Source organism: Necator americanus, chromosome X (genome assembly GCF_031761385.1).
Source record: "Necator americanus strain Aroian chromosome X, whole genome shotgun sequence".
Taxonomy (NCBI): Eukaryota; Metazoa; Nematoda; class Chromadorea; order Rhabditida; family Ancylostomatidae; genus Necator; species Necator americanus.
In genome coordinates this window covers 20,907,591-20,929,999 of record NC_087376.1, presented here as the reverse complement: position 1 = coordinate 20,929,999, position 22,409 = coordinate 20,907,591, and the positions used below count along the sequence as shown (strand labels likewise).

The following is a 22,409-nucleotide window of genomic DNA, read 5'->3' as shown; positions in this document are numbered from 1 at the left end:
AAGTAAGCAGATTGAGCGATAGTTGTCAATATCATGTAGATCCACCTTCATATACAAAACCATAGTCTTGCTGGTCTTCCACTGTTTAAGAACGTTGCAATACGACAGGTGACGTGTAGAGTTTCGCTAGTATGTTGGTAAGGAAAGGCGGGAGACTTGAGATGTTCAGCATCGTATTCTGTCGGAGCCGGATGCCGTACGACAGTTCCATTGCTGCTACACAGATTTTAGGCTTGCGATGCTATGTTGAGCAGAAAGAGGCCAATGAGTCCATTCTTGAGGCGCACTCGAAATTTTAAAGTACAGTATTAGAAAAAAAGTAGAACAGAAAGGACAGAAAATAGCACAAAAGTCCCTGCGAGCCACCATTGATTAGTCCCAACCATTTTCCCCAACGTCTTGGTAATTTCTTCTTTCCGTTCTCGAAGAATGAAGTGGATGGGTATCTAACTAGTTGCGCATGAATGCTTCCACTTGATTGTAGGTCTCAAATCGTTTGCCTCCAGTTGCTTTTTTGAGGGGTCCAAGCATGAGAAGTCGCAAGACGATAAGTATGAGATCAGAGCATGCAAGTATGGAGCGGAGAATGAAAGGCGATGGAAATGTTGTGAAAGCGAAAGCTCGATTGTCTGCGTAGAAAAAGTTGGCCACGGTATTTTGACTGGAGGCGGGGTCTTAATGGTGGATTTGTTACACGGATGTTCACAAAATTAACGCAACCTACTACTGCGGTCTCTTGGATCAAGTTAAGCTAGGCTTCAGTAACGATGCAAAAGACGAGATTGCCCCATCCGTGAGATGTTGATTCTCCACTTTGATTCCCTCACAAAACAGATGTAACGCAGCAGAAACTGGTGGAAATGCACTGAAAACGTTTGTCGCCTAGCGATTTTCACATGTTACATGTTTGAAAGCTCAAGCACGAAGAAAGAATGTATTTTGCCAAATTATTAATTGGGACCAAAAAGAATGTCCTTCATAGAATGCGAGTTTGGGTTTGTGGTTGGATCAAACACAGAACTTCAAGGAAGGGGACAAAGAAGTACGAGTGAGGCATCACGCCTTTAAAACGTTGTCTGTGATCACAATACATGTGCTGGTATAATAGGTTCAAAACGAGATATAGTACGGTACAGTTGTGTAAGCGCCTGCGCAGGGAGCGGTGCGGTGAACCGTAGTGGTTAGGAACTAGAGGAGACCCATGCTAGCACTTCTCATCGGTGCAGTTCGTAATAGTCCCACTCCGATTCCAACCGTTATCTCCACCGCGTCGCTTGGAGCACAGCCGCTTACGCAACTGCTCCGTGCTTCATGTAGTTTTGAGGTCGACTATATAGCGCATCGTAAAAGGACAAAACACAATTGCTAAGTGCTGTATTCAAATGTTGTATTCCCAATCTGTACTTCCAATAATATTCGCATGGAAGTCTCACACAAACTTACTCTTCAGATGCTAGGCCACTAGTGTGGGCGTTGAGATACAGTGAAATCAAAAAGGAACCTTTTTTCATTTTCACCCAATACGATCCATGTTCTTTTGCGGGAAACAGCGTACTTCGAAATCAATGCAAAACTACGCATGACAACATCAGATGAGAAGCCGTTCTCCGTTCTAATATTCCAGTTTTTAATATGGGATGATATAACCTAAAGCAACAAGCAAACTTCAAGAGGAATATCAGAAAAACGTAAACAAAAGAGAGAAAGGAATCAACATAAATAACTTACTGCAGCCCCTCGTGTTTCGACTATCTTCTCAAGCAATTCTATATCAGAAGCCAAAAATTCCTCCGCTTCATCAAATGGTCCCACAATGATCCCATTTGCAACCAAAGCTCTCTGCCCTGGTAATATGTTAGCCACATTCTGGATAAAGCTGTAAAAACCAATGATAGGATGCTACAAAGAATCTGATATGAAAGATGAGTAATTTTTGCAGATACCATGAAGCTTCTTCGGTAGCCGAAAAGATCACAGACAACACTAGTTTCGGTGAAAGAATATAGGTGCACTGCCTAACTGTTGCTATCAATCTCCGTTTTGTTCCAGCTTTTACATTTTTAGAGAATAGGAATTGCAATGAAATGTGAGACGAAATGTCCGACAAATGCTGGATGTGCAACGACTAGGGTACAAATATGAAGATGCCCTCGTATATTGATCTCATTAAAACGAATTATAAGAGCAAGAATACAATTACCGTCAACAGCATGCGGTATCCCAAATCTATTCCGAGGTTTTAGTGGCCTCAGACGGAAAGAACCGTTTTCGAACGTCATGTAGCTTTCGCAAAGTGCAAAGATATGTCACTCACTCACTGTCACTCGGGATGGAAAACATCAACGTTTTCGCTGGAGTTTCTTTTTGGAGCGGTTGACAAATGATTTAAACTTATGCGAACTTTCTTTCTTCGTAACTTCGTCTTCGGGGATTCGTACGGTCCAAAGTGTACGAAGATGAACTACAATTGAATCAAAGCAAACTAGAAGCACACAGACGATAGTCGGAGCCGGTGTTCCGACCCCCTCAGTTTCGGACGGTTGACGAAAGGACTACTTAACTTTAGCGAAGGAAACCTCATCACTTCAGCTAGACCCCACGACCTTCATTAAGGAGCGTCCGGCTCCTCCCTGTCGCACCTATGACTAGAAGATTAGCCAAGGTACGGAAATTAGGCATTATTTTACATGAACCTGAATAAGAGCTGCAGTAAAAGAATATAGGAATCGATAACCATTAATCCAATGTTCCTCGTAAGTGAAAACTTGACTTCCACTTTGCTTGGGCCTTAAAACAGATTTTGCTATTCTGCAAAACCGTATGATATCGTTATGCTCACTATGGACCTATGACCTTCGTTGACTAGAATGCAATGATGAAGTAAAGGATATAGTATCTAACGTTAATCAATCCGCTTGGAATGCGCCACCACGTTCACTTCAATTCAGGATGGTTTGAGCTTTAGGCAAGATTAGTCTATACGGTGATCTGCGGGGCTAACCGATGTGTCAGGTTAGCATTTTTATCCCTCAAACACGTCTGGCACCAATTTATCAACCCTGGGGATGAAAGATTTGGTTGGAACTAGGGTGGACTCCAACCTTCAATCGCGCAGACACAGCGGAACTTCTTACTAGCGGACGGTGTCACACTTTCCTGTATGTGATGATAATATTGACGACTAGAATGGGTAGCGTGAATAAACACAAGAAGTCAGAGGATGTCGATAGATTGAATGTCTGAAAGTTCGTTTCTTTATTTAATTTAAGTGATTTGCTAATTCAAGAATTGCACGCCTGAAGATGATTGCGAAAGAACTCCTCGAACAAACCAAGTTAAATGTTGGATTGTTCGAAAAATGAGTCACACTTTTCAGTTCTGTTCAATTATTTTCTACAAAAACAAGTTTAATCGATAATTCATTCTCCATATACATCAACAACTCGAGCCCATCACTGAGGGAGAGAACAGATCCCTTTCGCCCAGAAGACCGACACAAAGAACGACTGCAGCTCACATTTGAGCTCACCAAATTTCTTGAATAGTTTTCTCCTGATGGAGTAGGGGCTATCTCACAGGAACAAGGCAGGTGGACTAGTCTCTCAGCCAAACGTATGCAGCTCCAGTTCTCGAAGCCGCAAGAGGGCGTTGTCATAGAGGCTTTTCCTGGAGTCAGCCCGGTGGTAGAGCTGATGCGTGTAGACGTCGGCGATGACCGTATCCTTGCCTGACAGCAGCTCATACCATAGCATCGTCATCGTTCAGCTCAGACGGCAAGCTGCAGCGACGCTGACTTCTCCGCTCATATCCCGAGGCGAAGCGAGCGAACCAGCGAGACACAGTGACATGGCTATTGGTGTCCGGGCCCAATGCAACATTGATCTTCTTGGCTGCCACGCGTGAGCTGGACGTTTTCATGTGCACGTACAAGGTGATCCTCCGAATTTGGTGTTCGTCCATTTTGTTCATATTTATCCTACGTGTGGCGTCATCGCCCTTTTAAACTCTGTCCGTGGAAGGTTCTGGAATGTTCTCCGAGATGCCGGGAAAGTAAGACTTGGTGTCCTCCTATTGCAGAGAAAATTACCGATTTCTGGCAATGTATCGTTACTTTCTGGATAACCCTATAGCTCTTTTTAACATTCAGGAGAAAGAGGAGCTGACTACAAGAAGAAGAAAAACTGAAGACACCGCTCCTTATTTAAGAAGCCTGATTTCCCAGCTAATGAAATCCAACAAAACAGTCCTGATGAGTGCCATCCCCTTTCGCCCTGTTAAAAGTAGTAACACTTTCTGTAAAACTGAATAACTGACGCCTCCACCGTTCTTTAAGCATTGATTAAAATGGTGAAGAAATGGAATGATGATTCTATAGTCTTAATCCCAAATGCGTCAGTACTACATTTGGAGAATTTGAAGAGAGCTCGATTTTACACCTATACTCCTTCGACATTGCCACAATTTGGAAACATGATTCGAAGTAATGGTTTCTCTCCTCTTTTCCCCAACAATTATCACAGTGATGTGCGATAATGAAATGACGTGAAGTGAATCTTATCATAGTATTGATGAAGATAAAGTTCCATCTCAGATAATGTTTGGATGCATGTCTCGAATTTCTGGAAACAGGATGTTATCAACCTTATGAGGAAAACTTGCAGAGGAATAAACATAGGGGAGTATGTAGGGGTGGAAAAAGCAAAACAAGCAGTTTTCACGGCCATGAAACAGTTGACAACGACTCATTTACTTCTTGATAAATTCCTTTGGAGGTATTACATGACACTACTCTACTCTCGACAAAGTTAGACCCCTCCCAGTTTTACCAAATTCTGCCACTGGCACACAGGGCAGGACCGTTATTATGTACCATGATTTTCACTTCAAAAAAAGAAACTGACGTTTGAAAGACAGGACAGGTGTTTCCTAAAGGTTCAATTAAAGCTAGGTGGTTTTAGAAGCTTCCTAGCCAAATGTATACAAGAACTTTGTTGTGCCAGTGTTTTAATGCAAATGGATGGATGTCAACACCAAGTGCTCTCCTTCTACGAGTGGAAACTGCACGTCAGACGGCTGCTAAAATCAACGATTCATTCTGCAATGGAACCAACGCAGTCCGAAAGGAGCAACCGAGAAGTGCTGCCGTTAACCTCCTTAACGAAAATGCGCAACCGCATGTCGCCTCTGTCATTCGCCGCTGACTTGAGACTCTGAGTTGGGAAACGGTTCGTCATCCTCCCAAAGACCTGACCTCATTAAACTTTGTCCTGGGCCCTTAGGGAATCCCTAAAACAAAAATCGTTCAATTCTTTCACTGATCCTAAATCCGCTCTTGAGTTGTTCTTTGATTCTCAGCTCTCGATTTCTGGTCCCAGGAAAGAAATAAGTATAATCAAAAAATAAATAGCTAACCTCGACTTCTCCACTTCTTCAGAAGAACTGACCTAATTTCGTGTATTTTTTAGGATTTTAGGAGTATCTGCTGGTCTAGCAAACGATACTTTAGCATAGCACATTTTCTTGCAGAATAACTCTTCGAGTCGAACTAACTACATGGTAAGGTATGAGAACATACGAAGAAAGGAAATAACGTGTAGTCTTCTTTGCAGTGATTCAAGGCAACGATACAGGGCCAAGACGATAAAAAACTGTTGTCGAAAATGAGGTCAGCGTCAGTCAAAACTAACACCACCTCAGCTAATGCTCAAGTACGTAAGCGTTCAGCCGCCAATGCTCCTCTCCCAATAACTGCCTCATCCATAAATACCCACTTCCACTATGCAAATTGATCCTGTATCGAAAGTGCTCTAGACTACCACCTCCAAATCGTTCTCTTACTAACGTCAGTACGGATCGGGGCTCTGAGTTTCGCAAACGATTTTAGCTTGCATGGAGACACTCACGACCAACATAACATAAACACCCCTATGAGACCGACCGAATGAATAGTTCACCATTAGACATTCGCATTTCTTTACCTGTTTGTCTCTAATGAGTGCTCCAAAGGAATTCATGCGAGCATGTTTGACTTCGACCACATTTTAAATAGCTGTGATTTTATCCACAAGCAAAACAACAAAAAGAACGATCGTGAAGACTGTGATTTCAATGATTGATTATTTGAACTGAGAATACAGAGTGATCTCGCAGCAAAATATTACTGATCAGCTACAAGCCACCAAACTCTTCCAAATACAGTTTCTGTAAGTCACCTTGAAATAAACTAGTGAGCTTCCCACGTCACTGACATTTGATCTTCTTTCTATTCATCTTCTTTATTCATGCAGCTATGGTTGCAAGGGGCGGCGTATACAAGTCTAAATACCAGCTGAAAAATGTGCCTTAATATGCGCCTAAGCAGCGTGAGAGCTACATGACTTGCATTGTTATACGGCACAAGCTTCGCAAACACTGCAAGGTGTTGACGCTCAACACATTGCAATAATCCATAAAGCACCCGGCTCGATTAATCAAACGCTTGGGGGAAAGATGGAACATTCGACAACATACATTCCTTTTCTCAAACGCATCGCCCCATGAATCTGGTTTCAACCGGGTGATGCCTATGCGGGGTCGTAGATTGTGGGGAAGAGGGTGATTCCGTTCATCTCTCCCTGAATCAGTGTAAACGGACGGCCCTGGAACGCTGCTTCTTACGACGCTTTCTGTTGCAATGCGCAACCTTTGCGCTCCGCCCCTTGCGATTTGTCAAAAACCCATTCGAGCTTATCATATTTACCCGCCTGAAACCAGTACCATCCCAGATTAGTGGGGTGATGCTTTTAAGTTAAAATACCTATCGATAGCTGCCGATAAAGATCGACAAGTCGTACTGTCTTACTGAGACGTCTGAATGCACCATCAAAGATCGTGGTCTGCATCGAAGACTACGTCTACTGTAATACTGATGAGAAGAAAGAAGGAAACTGCTCGATATAGCTGTGAAGATGCTTTGCTGCGTTCCAACAAACTCGTATAAGAGACTGCCCGTCATCGATATTGAAAACTACACCATCTACTGCAGTGATGCTGTTGAGCAAAATATAAGACTGTGCGATAGTCTAGTAGTCCTAATTTGCATGACTGTGGTATTACGCAGAACTCAAACTCTAGGTTGTGATGCTCGCGCATATATAAAAGAAGCTGAGACTCATGCGAAAGACGCCTTCTATAACGAATGTTAATGACCAAAATACTTAGCCAACAGTTTGCACCGCTGGAGTTGATGTGAATGCAGTGATGAGACTCGAACAATTCCATACGGTTGGGAAACTTTATTAGCTCATGAAAAAAAAACGCTCGAAAAAAGGCAGTCGTCTGGTAGGCCTTTGTGAGCAGTCTCATCGTTGCTTCCATGTTTGGAAGAAATCATCGACTTCACTACTTCAGGTGACATGGATTAACACCTTTAACGTGTGAACGTTCGCAAACTTGATAATGCTTACACTTCAGCTTAATAACATTCTAGCGAGAAACATTCCTCAATCATGCATTCGAAATTGTAGAGCTGTCTGAAACATCGCATTCGAATTCGACCACCTGATACAATTCTCACTGCCTCATTGTACGATACTACTGAAGTCGGAGGATTCCACCTCAGTTGATGATCGATATGGCATATCTCAAAGGTTAAGAATGTAGAAGGAAATCCTGGCAACGGTTGTCGATTACCATTTGAGTAGAACAGAATTAACGACTCCGACGAGTGTATTAAGGACCATTTAAAAAAAGGTGCTCCCGGTTCTAATCCCGAAAAAGAAGTTCGCCTCTGCGTCTACGAAAACAAAACTAACTAATAATTTTGCACATGCCTTCCGCAGCACTAATCATTTCAACCAAAAGGGGCGCCCGAGAAGGATGCTGGTTTGTCACCTATGACTTGATCCCAGAACAAATAGACTTCAAGTGCGAAGGTGTTTGAGAAGAGTAAGAAAAGCCACCGCTCAGGTAAGACAGTACAGCAACAAAACCAAGAGAGTTTCACCAGTCCTAAATACTGGCAATGCAAACACTGTCAGTGAGACCATATTGGAAGTCTAAGAGGAGCATTTAAATACTTTGCCAAGCCACCAAGACTAACGGATTCCTGATCTCAGAGAACGACATACAGCGCAATCAGTATGATATCATTCACCAATTTGAAATTAGTTAGCTGCAGAAAATCAATGACAATTCTGGCGGAAACGATGGAATTAGTGCAGAGATATTGGTATGGATATGGATTGACGAAAAGACACCAAATTCGTGGAGACACGCTACTGAACCTCCCCTCCACAATAAGTCACGAAACTCAAGAACAACCGAGGAATTTCCTTGCTGCGGGTGATGTACAACGTCTCAGATCATCCTGATCGGCCTATCAAACATCGCGAAGAAACCACTGGTTTCGTCCTGTTGGATAGGACTGGGTGGCCGTTTATCGTCAGGAGAGTAATCAACGTATGACAACAACACTCGAAGCTCATGAAGTTACCCCTTTGGATCAGATCGGCACCATATTCGAGTCTCCTCATCCAGGTATTGTTCTCGACGAATTCCACACCAAGGAGGTTCCATTAATTATTTCGTCTAATTCACCACATGAATCAAACAAGAAGTGTTGCGAATTGAAAATCCACTGGATATACATAGCTGTTCGAAGAGGAAATTCGAGTAGCACAAAAGGCCGTGGCGATGCATTTCTGTTCAATATTGACGAAAACTTCTCGGGTACATGCCAGTTTCTGTCGACGGTTTTGATGGTCAGTCAGAGTACTGAACTCGGACACAAAGCACACACTTGGCAATGTTCACAAAGCAAAATTGTGGTGTTCTAGCTTCAGCGTTAATGTCTGCTAGCCACGGACGAAACAAAACAAGCATACATTAACAGGATAAGCGACCAGATCACCATCTGGACGTGCTTAGGCCAATGTGGTGTACATCAACTACACACAGTTGTAATATTCGGCTCGAGCAGTACAAAGCTGCGGCATATCATCAACATTCAACAGCAGTCTGCCGATTACGATCTCGCCCTGCTAAATACAGGGAACATTAATGTTGTGTGTGACCTACAATGTTTTGGAGTGGATAATTCTGGAGCAGCCTATCAAACAAGAAACAGCCACAATGAACAAGCCAGCCATCGCATCGGTAGATTTGGATCTCTTCGAGACCCTCGACAGGAAGTAAGATGCGCAAACAGCACCAAATCCAACTCGAGACTCAACTTCTTAACGAAGTGTCTATCAACACAAAGTTAAGCTTCGAATCTGCTATACACCCGCTGATGATAGTTGTCCGTATCGGATGCTTCGGCAGCATAGCAACGACGTTTGCAAGAGTATAAAGCTGCTCAAACGGATGCTCCGCCTATGGTCAAAAAGGGACTATAACGAAGAACTCTATGCAGAATCCGATGGGGTGTACAGCCTGATGACGCGTACAACAAACTTAGAAAACACTAACATCATGCCGCGTTTTAAAATTTTCATGAAAAACAGTCTTCGTTTCTTTACTCACATTATAAAGAAACCGTCAGATCGTCTTGCTTAATTTGTCTTGAGCATGCTCTTAGACTCAAACTGGAAAAACCCCATCTAGTCCCCACAGACGTCTAACACGGGAATGGTGAAAGACCTGAGAATAGTCGGAAGAGAAGCAAGAGAAGTAATTCGTTCCAAACGCAATAAAAATCATTTTTCAGTACGGTGACAAATTAAAATCGAGTACAAATATCAAACGCGGATAAAATAGTCGTACAGCTATTACACAAATGCCCGCCTACACGTTACTGGCAAAATTAAGAACTCTTCTTACAAGCTGTCCTTCTTGATTTGATCACAACCAAGAATCATCCTTTCTTTGTTGAAATGTTTCCAAATCGTCTCTTCACCGATAAAACCATCCAAATTAGGAATATCGGAGTGGTCTACACCTTTGAGCTTAACAGAAGAAGGAGATAAGGGTTATTTATCATGGAACCAGATCGTTCATTGAAACTGTACCTTAATAAGATTCGTAATAAACTGCTTCGCAAAATTATGTGGAAGCAGCTTAAGAGCAGCATGAACAAGTGACGACATGCTATTTGCCTGACAGGAACGGTCCTCGCTTGTGGGGTTGACGACGATTCCAAGCTAAAAATGCTAAGTAGCAAGTTACATCACACCATCCGTTTAATGCGAATTTCCACACCTACTCGCATAGCCTATTAGTTTATACCTCAAGCTTCGGTATTTGTATAGTATAGTATAACTACAGTATTCAGAACTAGCGCACTCGATTATATGGGCCTTGTTCCTTTAATTGCTAGATCGCCATTGCGATTTACAGAACAAGACTCGTATATCAAGGGTGGAACAAGACCAAAATGTCTAGTTTTATGACACAGAATACCAAAAAGCTTCCAAACCTTTCGCATTTTTTATAAGATAATTAATGGGCGATAAACTTACAGGGTTGAAGGTAACACAACTTTTCGGTCGTTAGAGGGATCGTTAGGTCCCCGCAGCCAAATATATAACGTGCAGAAGAGGCTGTCGGTAGGCCTGAGCAGGCAGATCTTAGACCAGTTGTGATTAGGCTACGCCCACCCATCGCAACATCACTAAGGTCATGTGACGTGTTTGTATTGCAATATAGTTGACTTCTAGAAGTCAAAGAAAAAAAGATAAGCTGACAACGCTCCGAAATGTTGAGCTTTGTTAAAAACAGTATAGTAGTCGAAAACTTTGGGTTTGGTCAAAATATCGCCGTATTGACTTGCAGCTCCGTAGCAGAGGACAAAATCTAACACTTTCCAATGTTGACACGGAGTAAGCCTTTTCAGACGACCCTTTATGCGCCATCTTTTTTTGTCGCTCTTCTGTGATTTCGTCATACCTAATTTATTTCATCTATCTTTTTTTGGAGTCTGTACCTCTAAAAACCTCTTCTATCATTATAATATATAACTCTGCACCTTAAATATGGGGCTGAACTCTTTCATCATGGCCCCAAAGATGTGTATTTTTCAACAGATCAAAAACATGTTGCCTCCATCCATTCGTCGTCCTTTCGTTAAATTTTGAACTGGATTAGCGTGCGTTGTGGGCAAACTTGAGTTCATCAAGCAACAACTGTTCAAGTTCCCTGCACTGATAGAATTTATACAGATTCTCTTAAATCAGAAAAAATAAATGTTTACAAAACATGTAGTTTTTAATAGATAGATCTTTTCACTTTATGATTAGTTTGTAATAACAAATAAACATACAATTAAATACTAAATATATTAAACATACAATTATTTCCTGTTTCTGGCACCTCGTGTGCAATCATTTGATATATCTCTACACGTAAACGATCGATACTCCGTACAGAGGCAGTAGCGCCCCCGCGAGGCACGTCTCACCCCTCATTAGACCGTGGTACGCTGATGGACGATGTGGCGGGCGGGGCATAAGGCAATCGCAGCGCAATGCTCTGCTGACACTATTAACGGCTGCGCAGCGCAGTTAACGACCATCGTTACCAGTAGTTTCCTCTGAGGATAAGCTGTCGCGGAAGCTGTGTATACCAAAAGACAAGCATCATCTGTTTTTTGCTCCGAAACCTCACATGCAGTCCACCTTAGAGAATGAAGAATAAAGCTAAAAGTTGATCAATCCTTTTGTGATACCAATAGGCGCACGACTCCAATTTAAAATCGTTTGAGGTTTATAAACACCTATGCAACGAATTGTGAAACTTGCAGATATTGGTGTTTTGTTTTTTGTTTTTGTCCTACAAGATAAGTCTGGTACCAATTTATCGACTCGGAGGAATGGAAGATTTGGCTTGCTCTAGGGCGATTTCGAAACATCAACGGTACGGAAAAAGTTGAGTTTCCAACTTACTGCGCTATAGCCGTCACTACGCCACTTTGTAAACTTTGCAAATCCAATCGAGATCACCCTCTGTATCCGCTGAGCACTATACAGACCACTTATCGCGCTGAACAATGACAGTACGTACATGATGCTTGTTCTGGGAAAAGCCAGTAGCGCCCACTTATTAATGAATTCCGGATATGAAGAATTAAATGTCATAGTTATAAATTAGTGTGTGCTAAAAACCTCAAAAAGAATGAAGCGAATTATGAATACGACAACAAATATTCGGCTTTAGATACTACTATACTACATACTACTGACGCACGCTTCGCTTCTTCCATGTTAAGCAGAAAACAAAGGTTAAGTTTTCAAATGGCAGTGTCTGATGGAAAACGCCGTTTATTAATGTTCATACTTTAAAACACCTCCTGCGCACGACTTTTGATTTAGCGATTAGAAGTTTTTGTAGATTGTATTGATTTTGTAGGTTTTTGTAGATTTCCAAAATCAATTAAATCGGTGACCCCATTCAATGGAAAAACCTTCATTAGTGGTATCGCACAACTTTCATTAACTCTATCGCATTTAAAAAAACAATAAATCAATGAAGCCAATATTTGCATGAAAAACAAACAAGACACTCAGCATCAGTGTGTGCTGGAAATTTTGAGGTGGGGTTTTCCTGGCGATGCTGTTTATGAATTATTATTAAAGGGGGGGGGGAGGTGATTATGCCGACGCGAGGAACATCTATTACAACGAACACTTTGTAAGAAATATATCCACTACTGAAATGTCGAACACAAAAGAAAAACAGAAACAGTGATAACATGACCTACCCGTAATTTTTTGCTAACCTCCAAATGTCTCATAGCATTGTGAACAAGCTTAAGTCCTTTAGGAGTATCTAGATCGGCAATTATCCAAAGAGTAAGAAGCTGAAGGAATGTCAATTATACCAGATGGAACTACACCAAAACAAAACATTTGAGATGTCCTAAGAAAACTAACCACCGTGTGGTCATCTTCACTTCCTTTAAGGTACCTCATTCCTGCTGCTAAACATTGAGCCTGTTCAGAAGGGCTAAGAAGAACGAAGCCGGATAATGTTTTAGCCTTGCATTCTACAAAGAGGAATGTTAACAGGAAATAAGACGGAAATAGTTAAAGTACCGAACCAGAAACAGATCCTAAATCGATTATATTTTTTCTAAAGACAGCATCTAGTATAAGTTTGTTATGGCGCGGCAAGACATCCTTCTGCTCCATTATCCAGTTCCCAACATTCATCCGATCTTTGAGCTGACCTAGACAAGTAGAAGGAGTCAAATCTCTGAACTTTCAATGTCACGGCTAGGCTGTTGTTGTCATGTTTACAACAGGTATCAGCTGAAAAACTACATTTCAACTGTCCAATTCAAAAAAGAGGTTAATGCAGTAAAATAAATAAACAAAACCGGTGAGTTATGAACTTGAACTATTATGACGTGTTCTAAATGAACACTGCTGCTTCTAGGGACAGTGGATAATGGGAAAAGCATTTATAGTAATTACCAAGAGGTGATTGTAAACAAGAAGGAGATGATGTAACCCAAAAAATAAGACGAACTGATAATACATCAAGAACGAAAGCATTACATGAATAAAGTAATGACCCCAGGAAACCATCACGCGAGCATCCATTATGTAATTAACAATGAAAGTTACGTACACTTGTAAGATAAGACAATCAGCTGGACTCGAGAGGATCATCTGAACAAACACCACTTATATATGTCAGTATTTCACAATATTCAACACCTCTTCCTCAACATAGAAGACTACTTGTAAAATACAGCGCAGAAGGTGATCTGAAAAGGCCTCCAGCTGCGAGTTTGGTGCTGATCGGCAGAGCCAGAGAGCGCTGATATCGCAGGTGACATCGTTGTCCTTCTTTGGGTCGTAGCTGGCAAAACCAGGCAAACTATGGAGACAGTACAACTGGCACAGTCGTGAACAGCAGCGGAGAAGCTACGTATATTTTCGAACGTACCTACGACCACGCCTTTGTTCCGATCTCAGAACGTAGCGATTTGCAATGTTTATGTTATCAGATTTTCCTCTCCTTGTCGGATCATATGGCAAGGAGGTGGTCCGCTTGTGGCAGGAATTGCTCTTTTGTATACGCCGAGGACAGCCGGCAATTTCTGTGTGCTCTGAGATCCATTTCAATAAACTCTATCCAATGGATCATCCTCTATTTTATTGGGTTTAAAACTTCATTTATCGTGAGCCACCATAACTCACACGCACAATTTTCTGGTGCATCGACGAAATTAAGTGCCGTAAAGTGCAGCAATCCCCTCATCAGATCACAGCAAGCCCATAACCTCGACAAAATGAAAATGTTGATCAACCAAATGGTATCGACAGGCCAGGGTATACTCAGCCATAGCTGTACAACCTCGTGAAAAATGTTTTTGGTTTTGCATAGATAACCTGTGGCGCATAACGCCAAAACTCTCCTGCTACTTCTGGAGAGATTCTCACTCTACAAAACAAAAAAAGAGTTGCAACCTAGATGGATCAGATGAGGAAATGTTTGAGGCACATTTGATCACAATCAATCTCATGAAAGGTAGCATAAAAACTATCGAATAGTGAAAACTCACTGCAGTCACTGACAGACTAATTGCAAATGGACTACAAGAACAAAAGGCAACAAAAGGAACCTCAAAAAAGAAGTCGAGGAAATTGAAAGTGAAGCAAAATTCACGGATATCATGGCAAAAGCAAATTAAATGATATTTATGCTAGAAACAAGAGCCATAGAAGCAGCATATCAAGCCAAAAAATTTGCACGGAAAATGGGAACAAAATTACCTAGAAACTAACGAATAATAAAACATCATCGTGCAGATACAAACAATCGATCACCACAAACGGGAAGTGCCAGAACGGCGACAGATTAAAGTAGTGAAGAAACGTTCAGCCCAGATGACGCAATGTGGCTGTCAGAGGATCATTCCGATCCAAGCAAAGATGCGGTAGAAGAAGAATTCATAGTGAGAGCGAAAAACAGAGCAAAGAGTGTAAAACACTCAAACCAAGCCAAATAGAGCTTCCTAGATTATGGAGAAATGAAGATAAATTTCCAAAATCCTGACCAATCTAAAAAGCACCTATGGTGCATCAAAATAATGTACTCAGTACACTAGTTGAGAAAATCCTTCTTCTTAAAGAAAGTCTTCGATAAAGAGGGGAATGTCCATCAAAAGTATACAGTTAATTCCACAGAACTACAAATCGATGGTTGACGTCATAAAACAAAAATATGGTAACAAACCAAATAGATCAAAGATCGTACAGAAACTAATTGATCTTCTGTGTGCAAGAAATAATAACGAGAAATGCACCTATATTTTCGACAAAACGAAATGTTGATTAACCAAATGGCATCGGCAGGCCAGGATATAATCAGGACGCAAGATGCTATGTGGACAGAAAGAATACTGGAGAAGCTGGAAAAGCTACAGTACAATACAACGAAAAATGTCCGCATATCAATCCGAGAAATGGAGGATGTGAAGGTAGAAAACGTTACGGAGCAACACGAAAAATGGATGAAAGCTTTTAAAAAACACTTTGAACCAAGACCAAAAGGTCGTTTTAAGGACGACAACACAGAAATCAAAAGGAATCAAACTCTGCATAAGTCAGAGACAAGGAAAAATAATAGACGGTGCATTTCATGTATCAGCTCTGAGAATTCCGCGCATAATTACAGAACTGTAATAGATATCCAACAAAAAAGGAACGTGACTGACTCCAATCGCTGCTGGAAATGTACCAGTACGAAACCAGTCAGTTTAGTGTCCTCTCTGTAGAAGGATGCATCGTCAAAGCTTATGCTTTACAAGAACATCCGAAAATGTAACAAATCATACAAATCGATTGCATTTTCGCAACAACGCAGCAACAAACAATAGAAGATCCTTTACTGGCGAAGTAAGAGAGAATGCTGCCGAACTGCGAAATCGCACCTCTAATGACGTTCGTCAACGGGAGCAAGCTTCGAATATACATACCTAAGATCCACTTCAAAGCGATTCTTTCGCAAAAGTCAATTTTAACGACAATACTAGAAAAGACCAAGTACTGCTCACCTAAACAAATATGTGGAATAACAAAACAAGCTAATATGGGCGAGTTCTCATACCCTTAGATACTGGTCCACAGACAACTATAATAAACTAACGTACGGCAGAGAAATTTGGACTCCCAAAACAAAAAAAAAGCAAAAATATGCACCATGTCTGGCACTGGTGGGCATGATGAGAAATTGAAAACGTTATTTGTTCCAGTGAAAATCTCTACAATTTTTGGAAAAAAAAATTCATTCAGCCGTTCAAACAAAACATGTGAAAACTAGCGGTTCTCGCTCAGCTCCAATCGCTCCTATATATTTTAGAACAAGCAGTTTCTTCAAGATAACGTTATTTGTTTGTCCAATCCAAGGTGCGGGTGTGGCGCAGTCGGTTGGAGGTCCACACATCCTAGTGCAGGGTTCGAAACCGTCCTAGTGCAAACCAAGCCTTTCATTCTTCCGAGGTCGATAAACTGGTACTAGACTTCTCTGGGAGGATAAAAACACTGACTTGGTCATCGGCTGTCCCTCGCAAGTCATTGTATGGGTCAACACGCGTTCCAAAACCTCAACGATTACGAATTCTAGTAAAACGTGTTGGTGCATCCCCAGTGGATTGATACGCCAGTGACATTATCCTTTTTATCCTTTTAATAAAAGATTGAGCAAATTCTTGGACTGCGAGTCTAAATCTGCTCGTCTGAATACAGTGCGTGTGAGAGTATTAGCGCTGACTATCCACATGGCCACTGGTCGGTTACCAGTCCATCCAGCTTTGGTTGTCATATCCGTGAAGACGAAGTGGACGCGCAACGGGAAGATCTGAAATCTGGGTATCGTCGCAGTCACTCTGTGCGTCCGTCTATCGTCGTGCATAGTGCCTATTGCCGATAAAGCCCAGCAGGCTACGTTGAAGATCCAGGCCATTTGCCGCTTGGTCAAGTCCGGAAAACGACAGTAGTTTTCAAAAGACCCTGCTCTGTCGACAAGCCACTGCCTGTCTTCCTGGGTTTGGCAGGGCTACAATAGCCTCCTCTGAGTGCATCGGGAGAAAGCGACGAACGAAATGACACAATTGCCTACGGGAGTGCTCGGACGCGGGGCGTTCCGAAAACTGCATTGCCAATGGGACATTGTATCGCGTCCTGGCTGAGAGGAAACTGATCCTTGCGCGCTTTATCGAAACGAAAAACGCGAATAATAGCCGTGAAGGAAACTGCATACGGCGTTCCTTCGAATACTGCCCGGAGGTGGGTCACGCGATTTCTACGGCGAACGAGGCCCAGAATAAGTCCGTAGACAGGCTTCTGCAGTGTATCGGGAGACGCAAAGAAAACGAGCTGCTCTAAAGAAGTAGGTAGAGTTGTTCTCGAGCGCCGTCGTACGAAGAATGCGGGACTAGGCCAAAACAGCACTGGGATTGCCGAGCGCTTGACGACTGGGTTTTACGTCATAGACCCACACACAATCAATCCTTAACCGATGGATTTATCAAATCCCCTATACGAGCTAACAACATTGATGGCATGCTGATCGGGAATTATGCAATGGAAATCGCGATGATCAGACCCTATGGTGAACAAGTTTTTAGCTTCGAGGATAACGCCGGAACCCCATCCTGTTGAAACTACTTGGTAAAGGACCGGTCTAATGCGATCAACAGTAGGCGATAGAGTCACAGTATCGTGACGACCCGAGGGAGTCTTTTCTATCGACTCGACGTCAACATCAGAATGTGAGCCCGCTAACACTTCTTGGATAATGTGGGAGGAACGCTGACGAAACGCGATCGTATCCTCTAAATGCTGTAGTTCTATCAAAGGAATTGCCGGAGGTACTCCGTCCATGGAAACAAATGCTTCAAATAATGGTGGAAGCCGATCGGTATTTCGCTCGGTATGCGTACCGGTCGCAGTATGGGCTCTTTAGGGCCACAACGTTGTTAATACAAATCGGTGTATGAATAAAAGTTGTTGCATAGGAAAAAAGACTTAGTTTTGACAAAAAAGATAGTCGGTAAATTAAGCCAAATGTACTTATTAATGTAATGACTAAATTAGCCAACCCCACAACTCCCCTTCCCTCCACAGGACTACAAAGTTACAAAGAAATATGAAAAGAACAATACCTAGTGAGAGCTTTCAAAATTATCAAATAGAACTATGAAGGGAATTATGCACGAAATGACAGCATGTGGTCGAAATAACCTTTGAAATAGCATATCAATCTTGCCTCAGATGATGTGGAGGCAAATGGGTATGCTTCTCAAAAAGATCAGAATAGAAGCCGCGTCGCCAACTCCTGTACTGCTGTATATTCCTAGGAACAGTTTTTCTCCATTTTCATCTACGGTATTCAGCAGGTGGCGTCGTCTCATCTCGGTCCGATAAAGTCGTATTTCATTTTTCACGGCATGCATCTTCAATGCTCACTTCTGATACAAGCATTACGGCGTTGCATGAACAGATTGTCACCCTAGTCCTTTACCTTTTGGCAGCAAAGATGACTCCTGCAACTACATCCCTTCTGGCGCTATGACATCAGACATTCCTCCGGAGTCAAGAGACTCTTTCTTTTTGCTGCGTCTGGCGTATAACTTTAGAAGTAATGGGCATTTTGCATGGCGTCCCATGGCTTTTATGGGAGAACGTCGCGTCCTCCCGGAGTGGAAAGTAGAGCTTATTTGTTGGAGTCGAATGCAAACCGCTTCCCTTGCTCCTTAGAGTCATTTGATTGCAGGATTTTGGTCGGACTGACGTGCCCGAAACAAAGGTACCTTGACTCAATCCTTGCACAGCAGAAACAAGGAATATTGAGCTAACGCGCTAGCAAGGAGCTGCACCCCTGCAGCCAGGAAATCATGTCTGAGGTCGCAAGGTTTTGCAGAGAGGCGAGAACAACCATTGCATCAAAAAGTGGAATGAAAGAAATCTTCCACGACTTCTAGTCCGATCTTTTCGACAAGCATGTCTACTTGCTTTCTCACCATCTAAGAGAAGGCGGATATGTCATGCCAAAGGTTCTTCCGTCCCCACTACAACATGCTATCAGCCGGTAAGCAATCGTACGCCGAAAATTTGGTTTCGAGAAGATAAAATCTGAACATCTGAAGAATCTCATGTTAGTCCTCATCAACATACCAGCGAGGGTCCTTACACGGCCAACAAGACCACTTTGTTCTATGAGAAGGGAGGTTCACAAAACATAGGCAACTATCGCTCAGTTTGCTTACTATCGGTCATCTATAAGCTCTGTGCAGAAGTAGTCCTCAATAGGACTGGAAACTGAAAAAGGGCTAGATAAAAGACATCTATGTGAGTATGCAGGATTAGAATAGGATTCAGCACGATTGACCTCATTCACACTATTTCGGAACTCATCGAGGTGTCGTAAGATAGACGTTCCTCGACATAAAGAAGACTTCGACTCAGCTGAGACGGAGGCGGTCAGGGAATCCTTGGTATAACTAAGGGTGCTCCTGCTCGGTAGACAAATGTACTTCTAGAGCCAAACGGTGACTTCATGGTCGGAATTTCCCCATTCCTTGAGGGTGTCATCATCGAGGTTAAGGGAGGGTACGACAGAGTAGCATAATCTGACCTGAAATATTTATTGGTAATCTCGAGAATGTAATGCGAAACCTGGAATGAGACGAAATGGGAGTGAAAATTAATGGTCAGCAGTTGCACTATCTGCGTTTCACAGATGACGTCGTCCTGATAACATCTAGTATAAGCATTTCGTGATCATTTGCTTCCCAATAAATACTATTATCTCTCAATCACCATCTCTCTTTGGGGCACAACTCCAATTTTGCACTATTATTAATGTGAAAAAGGGGATGCTAATAAAAAAAAACCGAAGTCCTCAAACGGATCACAAAGTCCAGGCCTCCCTTAGCTGGCGGCAACGAACTTCTAGCTGGTTACGCAGAGTCCAAGCCACCCTTTGTCAACAAAACCACCCCAATAACTAACTAAATAAGTGCTTAAGCGCATGTGTAGTGCAGTGTGAAGTCACTGCCTGCAACGTACCGCTGTTTCTCCTGCCTCAACATGACACCAGAAGACTCATATTCCTTAGCGCAGAAGTCGCTACTGGATAAGTACAACACTTATTCAGAGGAAGTAAAACCATCAGAAGCAGATAAGCGGAAGTATGAGGAATATCTTGGTGCAACAAATTTGCTTTCTGGGACGATCGAAATGAACAGCATGACGTTTTAGACATTGATTGACAAAGTGCAAAAAGAAAACGAGGAAGCAAGATTAAAAGGTAACGAAAAGATCTCGTCAATGAAGTTGACGAGATCGACGACACGAAATTCAATGAAAGGATTGCAAATGCAAACGAACTGATCTATACACTAAATGCCAGAGTCACAGAAGCACGGAATCACCGGGAAAACTCGGAAAGTACATGAAAATTACTTATATAGAGTCCACAAAACAAAAATCTGGAGGAATAGATGATACTCATACAGACCAACAGGCCAGAACAGAGTCAACTGCGACTGAGGAAACCGAAGAAACTCCCCTTTCACAAATTACGCTACACAGTTCCCTGAGCACAATTTAAATGTGAAAAAAGTAGAAAAGAGAACACTATGAAGATTTTATGTTATGTTATATCATAATCTAAAAGCAAAGCAACTAGGATTTTATGGGGACGAAGGAGAAACTCGTATCTAATGCTCTCGGCTGAAGACAGCTCTTCCCCTTGAACAAATGCTAAGGCGCCGCGAAATTCAAAGTGGTACAACGGGTTTATTCTACTATGCTTATCGTGATATTCTCTTCGTGTGTTTTATGATCAGAATTCGTAAAGCACCGTATAGCTTCCCCGAGTCTATCCCTCCGAACAACGGGGGAAGTAGTTGATTGTTGTACCAATTTTAGTTTCGCTGCGCATTAGCATTGGTCCATGAGGCAGAGCCATCCTCAGCCGTGTGTAACTTTAAATAAGGGTAAAACGGGCACTTACAGACTTTTGGGCAATATATGAAACACCTGTTGATCAAAGAAAGTCCTTGAGTGCAGTCGAACAAGAGCTATTATTAAGATACAGCTTCAAAGTTAGAGCAGAAATATCCATAAAGGGCATACAATTGATCCCACAAAATTACAAGTGTATAATTGACGCTTTAGAAGGGAAGTACGGTAGTAAAGCGATCAACAGAGCAAAAATGGTACAAAAGTTAATTGGTTTGGTACAAAAGTTAGTTTGCAGAGCAGCAAGAGCAAGCAGCAGAGAATGATGCTGACAACTGCATGCAACTGTAACTTTCGACAAAACCCGAATGTGTAACTTGTAACAATCCAAGGTCAAAACAAAATGAAAATCGAAGATGCTATGAACGATCCCGAGAAGGAAATCAAAGCAAAAAAGTTTGTAGAGCGTGACCGTAAAAAGCCGTACCAAGCTTGAAAACTATCCGAATCGAAGACAATACGAGCCAGATGTCCTGACATTTGTATCACAACCCCAATTCTGTGTTATTATGCTATACTTTTGTGCACAGTATCATACATGCGCTGTGCAAACATTCGGAATTGTAAAGAGTTGTATTTTTGGCGGTCATCTTATGGAGATGACCGGCCACGAAGTTTGTTTTTTCAACGGTCGCTCATGAGGCTTATTTTATTAACGACCGCCCACTACGGACATTCCTGCGTTTGTGGCTCCTAGTGAGCACGCCGTCTTCGTTCGCCTGTTAACAAATTATTACTTCCACTGAACGACCTCTACTCTGAGGTATTAGCCTTATCGCTCTACTGATAGTGCATAAAGAAGGAATCATATAATTCTTTCGCACCACCACACCAAATACTTTAACTGACCTTCAACTTTGGGAAAAATCTGTCGTTTCTTTGACAGCTCAAGTCATACTTAAGCAAACTGTAGGTGAATTGCTATATTGAAGGCAGCATACCACTAATCTAACGTCGTGAAGGAATCCGCGGTAAAAGCTAGAGATGAGGTAGTAGATTAAGGGATCCGAAGTGGTTCTGCCCATCCTTACCCAAACGTAAAAAACCGCGTGAAAACTGCTTTAGTTCTTACGTAACACGTTCCGGTTTCCTCAGTAGCCTATTCATTTTTCCACTCGAATAGACAGGTGAGAAGACATCGCTGATCTTCGATCACTCGGACTTGGATGTGGCGCGTGCAGAAGGGTAGCGCGTTGCAACTGAACTCGTCCTGGAAAACGGCATCTTTCACGCCGCTTTTTTTAACGATGATAAGAGAGAGATGAGCGGAACCACTCCACATCCCACAATATACACCACCATCTCTAGTTTTCTCGCGCATTCCCTCACTACTTCAGATTCGTGGTATGCTGCCCTCACCACTTCAGATTCGTGGTATGCTGCTTTTAAAATCGAGGCAAAGTAATGTGAAAGAAACCAGACAGTGCTGGAAATGTTCTGCAAAAGAACAGCGCA

At 42.2% G+C, this 22,409-nt stretch overlaps 1 protein-coding gene across 2 annotated transcripts in view; it reads right to left on the bottom strand.

The window, feature by feature from the left end:
• RB195_024495 (uncharacterized protein) overlaps positions 1–22,409 on the bottom strand; it is a gene marked incomplete at both ends in the record, with an annotated part of 32,801 nt that overhangs the window by 2,022 nt on the left and 8,370 nt on the right. For both annotated transcript variants that reach the window (XM_064212295.1, XM_064212294.1), the window contains 7 exons: positions 1,502–1,647; positions 1,729–1,876; positions 9,802–9,926; positions 9,990–10,121; positions 12,677–12,775; positions 12,849–12,961; positions 13,016–13,144. In XM_064212295.1, the coding sequence (XP_064068175.1) occupies positions 1,502–1,647; positions 1,729–1,876; positions 9,802–9,926; positions 9,990–10,121; positions 12,677–12,775; positions 12,849–12,961; positions 13,016–13,144 (892 nt within the window). The remainder of the gene's footprint in view (positions 1–1,501; positions 1,648–1,728; positions 1,877–9,801; positions 9,927–9,989; positions 10,122–12,676; positions 12,776–12,848; positions 12,962–13,015; positions 13,145–22,409) is intronic.